This window comes from Podarcis pityusensis (genome assembly GCF_964106645.2).
Source record: "Podarcis pityusensis genome assembly, chromosome: 7".
NCBI lineage: Eukaryota > Metazoa > Chordata > Lepidosauria > Squamata > Lacertidae > Podarcis > Podarcis pityusensis.
Window position 1 is genome coordinate 2,836,773 of NC_138031.1, and position 13,885 is coordinate 2,850,657.

Here is a 13,885-nt window from a genome sequence, read left to right on the forward strand (position 1 = left end):
AACGTTTTTGTCCAGTATCTCTCCAGCAAGGGGTATTTGCCATTTGAGAAGTCCTGCCTACTCACCTGTGGTACTGAACCCCAAAGAGGAGGAAAGAGAAGGTGGGAGAACATTAAAAAACATCCTTCTCAGTGGATTTTCTGTGAGTATAGACCATGTCATGAGACAAAACAACAATCGCAAGAGAGATATATATGGATTCTCAGCTGCATGAGGGTTACATCTCAATGGGATACTTGTCCAAGCCCTTGCCCCATCTCACCTTCTCTCCCAAGGGACAGTAGCCTTTGAGGAAGTCTGAGCACACCTCCGCTTTCCGGGAAACGTAGACATGGCTGTAGGGACAGTCACTGTTGTTGCAGATCCCTTTCAGGAAATAAGAGCACACAGGCATCTGAAAGGACAAAGTCAGGAGGGAAGATGATTTAGTGCCAGTTCCAACCCCCAAGTCTGACAGAAAACCATCCCTGCTATAAAATGAAGGCCACAGTCTCCCACGCCCACCAGATTTGATTCTGGTGTGGTTTACACATGCATCTCTTACGCTCCCCAACAACCCTGCGAAGCTGGCCACAAATATTCCCATTTGGCAGAATGCAACTTGCAGAGAAAGCAACTTTCTCAGGGCCACCCAGGAAGTCTCGTGAGCAAGCAGCAAATTGAGTCTTCTGTTTGTTTGCGACTTCCATACTTTGTGCAGGACTCTTGCAAGAGCCAGGCACACCAAACAACTTAGTCGCCTTCATCGCTGCTTCCCTGCGGTGCACATATTATGCATCTGATACCTCTGAACCAGTGGTACCTCTGGTTGCAAACAGGATCCGTTCCGGAGGCCCGTTCGCAACATGAGCAGAACGCAACCCGCATCTGCGCATGCGTAGGTCACGATTCACTCCTTCTGCGCATGGTGTCATTTTGCACGTCTGCGCATGCATGAGTGGCAAAACCCGGAAGTAACCCTTTCCGGTACTTCCAGATCGCCACGGGACACAACCTGAAGCAAACACAACACGAGGTATGACTGTACAGTGCTTAATTACAGCGATCTCTAAGTAACTCCATACAAAAAAAACCCCCAACAACCATTAAAACTATAACATCAGAAACAAAGAAAGTCAGTAGGCACCAGAAGTTGAACCTAAGTCCAGTGTCCAGATCAAGGGAAGTCATAATACCACTCTATTCTGCCTTGGTCAGACCCCACCTGGAATCCTGTGTCCAGTTCTGGGTGCCACAATTTAAGAAGGATGTTGACAAGCTGGAACATGTGCAGAGGAGGGCAACCAAGATGATCAAGGAAACCAAGCCTGATGAAGAACAGTTGAAGGAGCTGGTTATGTTTAGCCTGAGAAAGAGGGGACTGAGAAGTGATAGGATAGGCATCTTCAAATACCTGAAGGGCTGCCACATGGAAGATGGAGTAAGCTTGTTTTTTCCTGCTCCAGAGCCGAGAACCCAAACCAATGGATTCAAATGACAAGAGAGGTGATTTCGACTAAACATCAGGAAGGACCTTCTGATGGCAAGAGCACAGCGCCTGTCTAATATTCAAGGGGGAGGGAGTTCCAAAGGCTAGGTGTCATGATATGACACCCAAACCTCACCAGACGAGAGTAGCGATGGGCCAAAGGGTACTTTGATTCCCATTTTTGGCATCTTTGAGAGAAACGCCTTTTGCGGCAGCTTGAAGCCAGATTCTAGCCATTGTTTCCTCCAGTTGGTGGGCAGGACTCCACAGGACTCATTGCTCCCGCTACCTTTGTTCACAGGTGCTGGTGATGTGAAAAAGCACATCAAAACCAATCTGTGCGCAGAGACAGATGTGGGGCCGCCTTGAGCACTCCTGCCACAAAGCACAAAACTATACCTTCTGCCAGCTGCTGGGTAATTAAAAAGGAATTACTGGCCTGCTGTGACAATCCTCCTCCTCCACCTTTAGTGGCTACTGGAGGCGGAGAGGGGCTGCAGCTCAGGGTGGCAAAGCGCTGCCTTTGCAGGGATGGAAACACTAGGACTGCTGGTCAGCCAAGGAAGCACCTGTGGCATCCTCCAGCTGTTTTGGACTACAACTCCCATCAGCCCCAGCCAGAAAGGCCATGCTAGCTGGGGCAGATGGGAGTTGCCGTCCAAAACAGCTGGAGGGCACCAGAGGGCTGCTCCAGGGTGACTCCGCAGAGAATAACATTAAATAAGAATATTCCTATTTCTTAAAAGCATCTTGCTCCTGAGTGTACCTTCCAAGGCCCAGACTCACCACATGGCTTGTGGGTGCTTGGCTCGCCTTACCCCCAGAGTTTCAATTCCACGCTCTCCCTCTTCCCTTCCTGGCTGTCCACATGGACCCAAAAACCGGCTGATTGCCCAGTGAACAGAGCCACCGCTTCTGCCAAGCGCCATGGCCTTAAGTCCTGCAGGTTCAGGGATCCTCCGGCCAGTATTTACAGATGTGCAACAAGCGCGGGCGACACGCTGCATGGGGGAGGGAACTTTCCCCCGAAGGACGTATTAGGGCTTAACTGAATTAGTTCACTAGAGTGAGAAGGAGGAGGAGGGAGGGGAGAGAAAGAGGACAGGAAAACGGAAGGCTAAAAGCCACGCAAGAAGGAAAAACAAAGAGGGCTTTAAAAGCAAAGAGTTTATTTTTAATTGTCTTTTAACTGCAGACATTAAAATAAAGGACAGGGGCTCTGGGGCTGCCTTCTCCTGTCGGCGGTGGCGTGACCGTAAACGATTCCCTTAATGTAGGTTTTGATATAGAGATCAAATTAGCTCTAATAAAAAGGGATAATAAAGGCAGCTCTTATGCAAAACTCAACTCCTCCCAGCTGTCAAGGCTAAGCCATTACCAAGAGGAAGCGCCGTTCTCGTTTCAATTAACCTTGTTTGCACCCCGCGATGTCCGCGCAAATAACAATAACATTAATGCAAGGCGCTGCGGCCATATTAGGAAGCCCCGAAGACGCGCGCACGCCTTCCCGGAGCCGGCGGCTAATGAACCCGAAACTCGACGTGAATTTCCAAATTGCTCACAACAGAGTTTTGAAGCTCTATTAGGGAGAAAAATGCTGATTCTTGTCAAGTCCCTCAAGGGGAAAAGCTGTTGCAACAGCAGCCTGCTCCAGCCCAAGTCTTAGCCTCGTGCTAACCTCTCGCATCCGCAAACTCAGCTGCGCTGGCACACGGGGAGTGGCAGGGGGCTGGCGGCCCCAGGGATGGTGGGCAGCAAACTGGGGGCCACAAGGAAGTCTGCCCGGGAGGGCCGGGCCATTTCTCCACTACGCCCCACCCTCCAAATAAGGAAAGCTGTTCGATGCTTCAACTCTTCTCGTGCCATATTCTCAGAAAACCTATCAAAACTCTTCTCTTTTGCTGGGCTTCTAAGGCAACCAGAGATAATAGTCCCTTCTCTTCTCGTTTTGCCCTTTTCAGGGGAAAACAAACCAATTAATTTTGAACGTAAACGTTTGCAGATTTTCTTTCTGATTTAGTTCAGGACTCTGGCAGCCTTCAAGACATTGTTGGACTACAACATGGGTGCTAGCTAGACGCTGATGGGAGTTGTAGTCCAACAGCCTTTGGAGGGCACCAGCTTGCGCAAGGCTTGCTCCAAAGTGGCGCCACAACTACAAATGGCGCTTGACCCCCGAGGAGAGCTGGCTGAGGCTGATGGGAGCTGAAGTCCAACAGCATCTGGAGGGCATCAGTTTGACGTAGGAGGACCAAAGGGCCTGCTACACAACTGTATTCCACACACACACCCTGCGAATACAAACCTCTAACCATGTTTGTTCATACAATCTGCAGAGCAATCAGAGGCCCAAGAGGCGTTTTTGAAAGTCAACCACCTCTGGAAAGGCCTGGGCCTGCCTCTGTCTCCATTCCAAGCCAGGCAACTTGGTGGGACAACAACGTCAATGGACTGGCTGCAGGGCCAGTCCAAGGCATTTTGCTGCCCGAGGCAATGGACAAGATGCTTGGCTCCATTCCATGTACAAAACCCTCCCAAACTGGTTTTCAAAACCGAATCTGACACTGGCAATGGAGCCAGTGTCCTCGGCTGCCTCTGAGGGCAGCAGGCTAGCTTAGGGGGCACACAGCAGGGCACACAGCACATAGCTCTGTCCTAGGGTTGCCATTATTTAACCGCTTTTTAGAAACTCCGCCCGGACACTATTTCCAATGGACGAATCCCAGGAAATCCGAATGCACAGTAGCCCTACTCTGTCCACTGTCCACACCACCTCCAACATCTGCCACCTCCCTCTGTCTCAAGGCCCTGGCTAGGCAGAGCACAACTTTAAAATAATTTGTCTGCTGCTTGATTGCTCAAAAATCCCACCCTAGGGCCTTAAGGAGAAGGGTAAGTAATAAACCAATAACCACATCATTCCATGGCATGTGTTCCCTTCCATTTGGTTTGCACCCCTGATGCTCTCGCCAGAAAGTGCTTGCGCACCGCCTTGACTCCCTGAGGGTTTGCGAAAGAAATGGACAGACAACAGAGGGAATTCTCAAACTCCATTCCCAGTCGGAGCACATTTGCTCTTGGCAGCAGCCAGGAGGTGGGGCAATCGTGTATCCAGAACAAAAAAAAAAATCTGTTCCTGTACTAAACTGAAGACACAGGATAAGAAAGCTACCTTTAAAAGAAAGGGCTTGTTTGGAGACAGTGGACTCCAGCCAGGCCATTTGCAGCGAAGCCTGAGCACAGCAGAAAACCGCTTTCTTTTGCGGTAAGGATTAACTCACCAGCCCCTCTCTTTGGGTTGTGCTTTGATAAATGAGGCGAACATCACCTTTCCTGGTAATCGCCAGGTTAACAGGAAGCTACAGGAGCGGGTGCCGAAGTCCCCACTTGCCTCCGGGCAGCCGGCTACCCCTGGGCTATAAATCACGGCGGAAAGGGCTCTGAGCTCAGCAAAGGAAGGGGAGGCCGCAGCCTAGAAACTCCCCAACTCAAAATAGAAAGTAAGAAGTCCACTCCTCTCCCCCAACGCAGTTCACTAGCACGGACTTGCTTTGGGGAAACCACACGTTGAACCACAAGTTTGGGGGAGGGGGAGAGGGACTGGGTGCCTTTAGTTTCCCAGTCAGCACAGCACAGGGATGGGTTACTCTGTGCTCACAAAAAAGGAGAACGAAATTCTGCCCCAGGCAACCTGCATTCTGTGCAATTTCAGAACCTAGGTAAATTAGCAAATACGCACGACTCTCCGACTTTGCCGCATTTATTCTGCAAATATTTTCCAGCGGTCGACATTATTTATTCTGGGTTTGCTAGTCACAGGGAGGGGGGTGGGGACATGGGAGCTTTGCAGCCCCCCCCCCCGGCCAAAGAAAGCATATTTAGCTACCTCTCTGGATTCTGAGATTTAAGCAGGTTTTGCTCACACAGCTTTAAGCATCTCTTCAAAGTAATAAGGGCCAGAAACCTGCTTATCTTCTGTTAGTGAAAATGGAAGTTCTCAGGGAGCTGAAATGCTGCGCCTGATACCATCTAGGAGCCGTCAGGGAGGGCGGGAGGCAGAGAGCATGAAGTCATAGTTAATGGCCTGACTGGGGCCAGCTGAAAACTTTTTTTTGTTTCGGCCAGCCTACCCAGACATATAATTTAGCTACCTCTATCTCTTTTAAAAGCTGTATTGATTTTATCTTTGTTTGTAATGATGATGGTTCTCTGTGTATGTGTGTGTGTGTGTTTAACAACAATGGCTTCATATATATTTGTTCTTAATTGGACTGTGAATTTGAGCTGTGTTTTATCCAAGAATTTATTTGTCCCTCGGTTGGAGAGCTTTTCGATCAAGCTGGTTATAAATCTACTAAATCAGTCATTCCCAAACTTGGGGGGGGGGCCTACTGCCCCCCTTGGTTCCATCACCCCATCCCCAGTGCCCCCTACTCTATAAAGAGCATTATTCAGAACAGCGGTTTGCACGACCCTCTAAGGAAGGTAATAACACAATAAAATTCAAAACAGTAACAATGAATGGCACATTTATTCAAAATCAAATTAAAACTATTTAGCTTAATTATGTCAACAATGTTAGTGAGCTTGATCCAGCAATACCCATTTTTCAAAGCCTGATGTTCATTTACCAAAGCAATAGTAATTTACACCTCCAGCATCCCCCTGCTGCCCCCTTGCCTCTTTGCAACCCCTGCCCTCCCAGGGGGTGCTACCTCTGCTCTAAATAAATAAATCTACACATATGAAAAAGCAGCCCCCCCTCTCCCAATATGGGTCACACTCTAGAGTGAGGATGGAACTGTCCTATCCTGAATTCTGGGTGGGACAATGAGACCTGCACCAGGAGTTGGTACTTCTAGGAGGCTGGGGAAGAGACTGGCCATCTCCTCCCTCCCAAACTTTTCCCTTTTGCTGCTGCCAGCCTCCTCTGGAGTAAAGATACGGCAGCCACCTGCATGTCATCTAGCCTGGTGAGAAGACCCCTCCCCTCTGAACTGTATGCAAGCCAGGCTCCTTGGACAGATGGAAGCCCAGAAACTTTATTTTCATTTTTACTCGCTTTGCTTTTTAATTTATGCACTTAAACCTTGACTGTTTTGTTTGTGTTTTGGTGATATTGAATTTATTCTGTTTGTTAAACTGCTCAGTTTTTTAATTTACTGGCATGCTCTGTATCTTGCATATTGGCATTCTGATGTTTTGAATGTTCTCTGTAAGCTGCTCTGGGCACAGCGTATCATGGAAGAGTGGCATCTAAGGAGGAGTTTTGGATTTGATATCCCGCTTTATCCCTACCTGAAGGAATCGCAAAGTGGCTAACATTCTCCTTTCCTTTCCTCCCCCACAACAAACACTCTGTGAGGTGAGTGGGGCTGAGAGGCTTCAGAGAAGTGTGACTGGCCCAAGGTCACCCAGCAGCTGCATGTGGAGGAGCAGAGATGCGAACCCGGTTCACCAGACTACGAGTCTACTGCTCTTAACCACTACACCACACTGGCTCTCAATCAATCCATCCCTCATCAAATGCAGTTGCCATGATCTTCAGAAATGGGACCCTCTGCTTCTGCCCTGCTTGCCATGAGCCAAAACCTGCCGCCAGGTACCATCCAGCTGGTTGCCTTGGCAATTGGCACAGTACACTATGTTACAAGCATGTGCTTGACAGTGACAGCCAGCCCTAAGGATGCTCTTCCACCTGTGCCTGTGGGCACCTTGGATGCGGAAGACAGCTCAAGTTGCCCTGACCTGCTTAATGTGCTAGAATACTGATACATCACAGAATCATAGAGTTGGAAGGGACCCTGAGCATCGTCTATTCCAGCCCCCTGCAACTCAGGAATATGCAGCTGCCCCATCCAGGGATGGAACCTGCAGCCTTGCCATCATCAGCACCCCACACCAGCCAACTGAGTGATCAAAGCAGCCTAAGAGATCCGCTTTGCTCTCACGATAGGAAGCAGCCCCATGGCGACCCTGAACAGCTTTTCCAAGCCAACTCCGAATGAATACTGTCAGGGTACTGCCGTCGAGGGGGATGCGGGTGGTGCTGTGGGTTAAACCACAGAGCCTAGGACTTGTCGATCAGAAGGTCGGCGGTTCGAATCCCTGCGACGGGGTGAGCTCCTGTCGCTCGGTCCCAGCTCCTGCCAACCTAGCAGTTTGAAAGCACGTCAAAAGTGAAAGTAGATAAATAGGTACAGCTCCGGCGGGAAGGTAAACGGCGTTTCTGTGCGCTGCTCTGGTTCGCCAGAAGCGGCTTAGTCATGCTGGCCACATGACCTGGAAGCTGTACGCCGGCTCCCTTGGCCAGTAAAGCGAGATGAGTGCCGCAACCCCAGAGTCAGCCATGACTGGACCTAATGGTCAGGGGTCTCTTTACCTTTACCTTTACTGCCATCAAAAGGGGGGAGGGGGGCAGAAGCATACAGGGACGTTGCTCAGCAGTATCACTTCGTCAGGGAGTGGTGAGAGTGACGCTTCAGCGAAACGGAGGGGGAAAGGAGGGGCGAAGTGAGGCAAAGGCTCACAGAGGTTATGGTGAGCCCTAGCACCGCTCCCAGCCAGGTTGATAGGGAAACAGCTTCCGTCGCCTAGTTTTCGCAAGTGGGTCAAACATAAAGATAGAAGGCGGAGACTTGGGGTGTAAGTTCTTATGCTGGGGGCGTAACCAGAAGAGCCGACTCCTGGAATCTGCAAGTGACTGAGACAGACATGAACTTTGGGTTCCTGCACTGTACATAGTAATAAAACCTGTAAAAGGCAGGTCAGAGTCCTGGCTGTTTACTCGTGAGCCACCACCTGTATCCCTGACAAATACGTTGTTTGAAACACCTCCCCACTGCGGCCCCCTCCCTCGGCCGACTAAGAGCCAAACCAACCTTGTCTTTTGAAACCTTGTGCGAAAAGGGGCAGGTCCCATCGGTCTTCTTGCACGTGCCACGGAGAAACCTGTTGAGAAGATGGAGAAGAGGGAGGTCTGAGGAGCTTTGGAGGGAAGCAGAAGACAGCTGGAAAATTTTGGCAGGGGGGGAATGGTGGAATTCAACCGTTACAAATATACTTCCGCTTGCCGTGCGGAACAATCCTGACTCTCCAAACCCTGTGAGCTGTTTTGGCGGATCTCCTGACCCCCTCCCCAGCTGATTTCAGGGGGTGCACAGCAGAAGGAGTGGGGAGCCCCATTGTGTGAGTGGAAGCCCTTGCGCATGGCTTCCGCTGATGTTGCGCAAAGCAATTTCAGCTTCCACCAGCATGAGGCAAAGGCCAAGCGCAGATATTTCTTTGGAAAGGCCTTTCCAAAGATGGGACAGGCCCTGTCGATTTCTGCAAAGCTCCCACGGCCAACTTAGGCCAGTTTTAATTTGCTGACATGTTCGCTTAGGGCAGCGCTTGCAATCGCAGACAGCTGTGGCCAATGTGTGGATTATACATGTGTATCTGATGCACGCTGGATGCAAATGGAGTCGTGCCCCTTTTCGCCTCATTAGCTTGGTTAATCCACCATGTTTGGGCACAACAGCACTGTCCCTTCCTGGGGCTTCTGGAAAGGAAGATCATTTACCGTGTGCAGACGGCCACCTTTTCCGGGTCATGGATGTAGGGGCACCTCTCGCCGCGGTTGCATTTGCCAAAGCGGTTGTAGTACATGCAATATTCCTTCTTCTTCTCCTTTTTCTGCTTGGCCTGGCGGATGATGGCCAAGCTGCGCTGGACGGCTCGGCTGCAGGGAAAGAGAGGGACAAGCAGCTCACTTCAGCCCCAGGGACTATCATTCTTAAAACCACATTTATTAATTTTTTGTAAAAGACAAACGGTACAAATCGTAACTGACAAACGCATGAGGGAATGCCTCAGAATTACAGCAAAATTAAGTAAAAAATAACTAAGATTTAAACGAATAACAACAACATCAACAACAATGTGTGTTTAGTATGATTGTTCTGCCCTCTTTTCTTCCACAATGTGCAGAGCAGAGTTCCCAAAATACTGGCCCCGATCTCTGCTGTCAAATCTTTTCACTCTTAAAAGTTCCATAGACTAGCATACACTTTGCTGGTACACTTGGGAGCCTCTCTCCCCCCATTTATAATTTATACGTCAAATGCTAAAACCCTCAAAGCGGGTTATTAATTAATTAATTAAATTTACATACTGCCCCTCATCCAAAAATCGCAGGGTAGTTCATAAGATAAAAATACAGGAGATATTTCCTGAAGTCAAACCAGACCAGATAAGAAGTGTCTTTTCTAGCTATCCCTTTGTGTAGACAGAGTTTGAGCATTAGCTTTTCCAGAATGGTTTTCAGGACTGATGGAAGCGGCAGTCCAGTAGCATTTGGCAGGTTTCCCTAGGACAGGGGTGGCCAACTCTCAAGAGACTGAGGTCTACGTTCAGAATTAAAAACTGACAGTGGTCTACCCTCGTTTTTGGGGGGTTCAGCTCAAAGTTGTTGAAAGGGAGAAAAGCCCCCCTTTTTTAATGCAGTGATACCTTCAGGTTGAGTGTTTTCAAGTTACGCTCCACGGTTACCCAGAAGTAACAGAATGCGCAGAAGCAGCAAAATGCAACCCACGCACGCAGTCGTGTCTTACATTCTAATCAGGATGCGAATGGGGCTCTGGAACGGATCCCGTTCACATCCAGAGGTACCACTGTAAAAAGGTTTTTGGGGGGAGTTCTGTTTGGGGGGGGGGGTTAAAGGCAAGGGACAAAGGGGTAAAGTCACTCACAAAAAGATCACTAAGGGAGCCAGAGATCGACCGCGATCTACCAAAACCTCACTGGGATCTACCAGTAGATCGCGATCGATTTGTTGGACATCCCTGCCTTAGGACATCACTAACTGCCACCTCATCTGCCACCTCCCCAGGCAAGGATGCAAGAGAGGAAACTGCTGCTTTTCAACACACGATACATGCCTAAAAGTAAGCCAGGCCTGCAGCTTTATCTCTCCCCACCTGATCCATTTCAACTGCTTTTTGCCCCCCTCAACCTAAATAATTGGCAAAATGCCCTCCGCCAATCCAGCCCTTGGGAGTGGGGTGGAGAAGAGAAAGAAGGGACGTCGTAACAGCCCATCACGTCTCTCTGTCTCATTGTCACTCGGTCAGACTACAACTTTTCGAGGCGAAGAGTTTCGGGGGCTTAGCAAAACGGCCAGAGAGATTCCAGAGCTTCCAGGATTAACAGGACACTTGCTCTGTTCACATTTTGGGGACTAGCGTCTCTCCTCTGGAGGGAAGGAATACAGACCTTGCAATGTAGCGGCTGGTGGTTGACCGGTTCAGATAACTGGATGGGGAATAGCCAGGGGAGCCATGGGCAGAATCCGGCCTCGTCGTTCCTGGAGAGAAGGAGAAAGAAATGGGATGCTAATTAGCCCTCGTGCGGATACTACAGAAGTTGCAAAAAGGAGCTTGATCTACTGATTTGCAGGCAGGGGGGAGCCATGCAAAACTCCCGGCAGGGTAAATAAGTGCATCCTGGGTGGGCCGAGGTGTTGCCGCCACCTTGCCAGCAGCAGGAAACTGCCAGGTGCCTGGCTGGGGATCAGAATAAATAAGGCCAGGGACTCAGGAAACATTGCAGAAAGGCACAGGCTTGCCAGCGATGTGCCATTCCCATGTCACAACATTTGGCAAAGACCCACCTGTATGGCAACAGCGGAGGAACTAAGAGGGCTTGTTTTGTCTTCTATTTATGTTTCCTTATTCAAGGCCTTTGTCTCCTGCCTCCAAGGGACACGGGTGGCGCTGTGGGTTAAACCACAGAGCCTAGGACTGGCCGATCAGAAGGTCGGTGGTTTGAATCCCCGCGATGGGGTGAGCTCCCGTTGCTCGGTCCCTGCTCCTGCCAACCTAGCAGGTCAAAAGCACGTCAAAGTGCAAGTAGATAAATAGGTACCGCTCCGGCAGGAAGGTAAACGGCGTTTCCGTGCGCTGCTCTGGTTCGCCAGAAGCGGCTTAGTCATGCTGGCCACATGACCCGGATGCTGTACACCGGCTCCCTTGGCCAGTAAAGCGAGATGAGCGCCGCAACCCCGGAGTCAGCCACAACTGGACCTAATGGTCAGGGATCCCTTTATCTTTACCTCCTGCCTCCAGCAAACTGAGACAAAGGGACAAAGGATACTGCGAAGCTGGAAAAGGTTCAGAAAAGGGAAATCCCAATGATCCAGGGGGTGAAGAAACTCCATTATGAAGAAAGGTCACAGCGTTTAGGGCTTTTCCCTTTAGAGAAAAGGCAAGCGAGAGGCAATGGGATAGAAGTTTATGAAATTATTTACGGCATGGAGAGAGCGGGTGGAGAAAAGTTTTCCTCCCGCTCTCGTAACGCAAGAACCCTTGGATGTCCAACGAAGCTGGACATGGGAAGATGCAGAACAGAGAAAAGGAAGGACGTTTTCATGCTGCACATAGTTAACCAATGGAACAGGAGGCAGCGATGGTCACCGAACTGGGTGACTTTAAAAGAGAACTGGACAAAGGCATGGAGGGGAAGGTTATGGTTGCTCTGCTCTGCCCCAACCATCCTGTTCTCACGGGGGCTAACCAGAGGCCTGTGGGAAATAATAATAATAATAATAATAAATTTTTATTTATACCCCGCCCTTCCCAGTTCAAAAACCGGGCTCAGGACGGCTAACAACAAATTTAAAACACTTAATTGTAAAAGCAGCATAAAATACAGTATAAAAACATGAATAACAATAAAATTCAAAATTCAGAAATCAGTTTAGGGGAAATAAGCATTAGATAATCCCCAGGGCTAGCTGGCTGAATTGGTTCTACTTGGGCCAGCGAGGAGACCAGGGGAGAATTAGCTGTGGGGTCTCAGAGCGGGTGATCTTCATAAAAAGGGGAGGGGGAGGGAAGGAAGGGAGGGGAATAAAAGATCAGTCTAAGTTCAAATTGAAAGCCAGGTTGAATAGCTCTGTCTTACAGGCCCTGTGGAAGGAGGTTAAATCCTGTAGGGCCCTGGTTTCATGGGACAGAGCATCCCACCAGGTCGGAGCCATCACTGAGAAGGCCCTGGCCCTGGTGGAGGATAGTCTGACTTCCTTAGGGCCCGGGACCTCTAAACTATGATTGTTCATGGACCTTAAGATCCTCTCCGGGGCAGACCAGGAGAGGCGGTCCCGTCCCGTAGGATTTGAGCACAAGAGCCTCTCCCATCCTGTGGTTGCCACCAACTGGCATTCAGAAGCACTGCTTCCTCCCCCTGTGTCGGCTGAGTGTGGCCATCATGGCTAGTGGCCCAAAACAACCTTCTCCTCCATGACTTGGTCTAATCCAAGGTTTTAGGGAGATGGTGCAAGGGATCTTCAACATGAAGAAAATTTGGGTCTATGAGAAGGCATGCTCTGAGAAAGCTGGGAGCTGAACTGAAAGGCCTTGTTTCCAGAAAAGAGTTTCATGCCACTGTTACTTATTTACATTGTGGCTCCCCCTCCCCTCCCAAGCATGATGGGGAGTTCCTCCTGCATGGTTCTGCCTTGCACCATCAGCCGAGACGTGTGCCTGAGCGTGGCAGGTGGGGAAGAGCGTCATTCCGTCGTTCACCTGCCAACCCGAGTGTGTTCCCGAGTGAGTGAGTGGAATTTGATAGCGTGTCAATGAGCACTCTCTTCACCCGGGCTGTCACGCAGCCCGCTGGTGACGGCACAGGCCCATCTGTTCCATGTGCAAACAAAATTGCTGGCGCAGCCGCATTCCCGGAGCATCGCTGCCGATCAGAGGCGTCAACCAAGCCCAACCGTGGGGCAAACTCCTCCCCCCGCCAAGACAGGCAGTCACTGCAAAACATCTGGACGGCCCCTCACAGGATGGGACCCTTTGCTATGGACTGGACTTGTTGCCTTATGCATCTTCTTCTTCTGGGATGCGGCAAAGCATTTTCTCCCCATCACCATCAGCACCACCATCACAAGATTTTCTCGCCGTGGGGATTACGGCAATACCAGCCAGGGATCTTTAACAAGTGCTACCTTCCAGTTGTTAAAAAGCGCTCATAAACTAGCCTGCTCGGGAAGAAGCACTAAAGCAAAAGATAAGATGGGAAGCTGGGAAAGATGCTAAAAAGTTCCAAGCAGACTGTCAGATGCTTTTGCGGTTGCTCAAGAGTAACCAGGCAGGACTCCGACCTGTCTTTTACAGGCTTTATTTTGGTGCAAACTGTTTACATTGACGAAATAAAAAAATTCCTTCCTGTAGCACCTTAAAGACCAACTAAGTTAGTTCTTGGTATAAGCTTTCGTGTGCATGCACACTTCTTCAGATACACATGTGTATCTGAAGAAGTGTGCATGCACACGAAAGCTTATACCAAGAACTAACTTAGTTGGTCTTTAAGGTGCTACAGGAAGGAATTTTTTTATTTCGACTATGGCAGACCAACACGGCTACCCATCTGTAA

The 13,885-nt window shown here is 49.7% G+C and overlaps 1 protein-coding gene across 1 annotated transcript in view; it reads right to left on the reverse strand.

Annotated features, from left to right (window-relative positions):
- ZC3H3 (zinc finger CCCH-type containing 3) overlaps positions 1-13,885 on the reverse strand; it is a 282,895-nt gene that overhangs the window by 65,083 nt on the left and 203,927 nt on the right. The window contains exons 6-9 of the mRNA XM_081012543.1: positions 10,724-10,814; positions 9,033-9,191; positions 8,350-8,419; positions 263-394 (exon numbers count right to left, since the gene is read on the reverse strand). Of these exons, the coding sequence (XP_080868669.1) occupies positions 263-394; positions 8,350-8,419; positions 9,033-9,191; positions 10,724-10,814 (452 nt within the window). The remainder of the gene's footprint in view (positions 1-262; positions 395-8,349; positions 8,420-9,032; positions 9,192-10,723; positions 10,815-13,885) is intronic.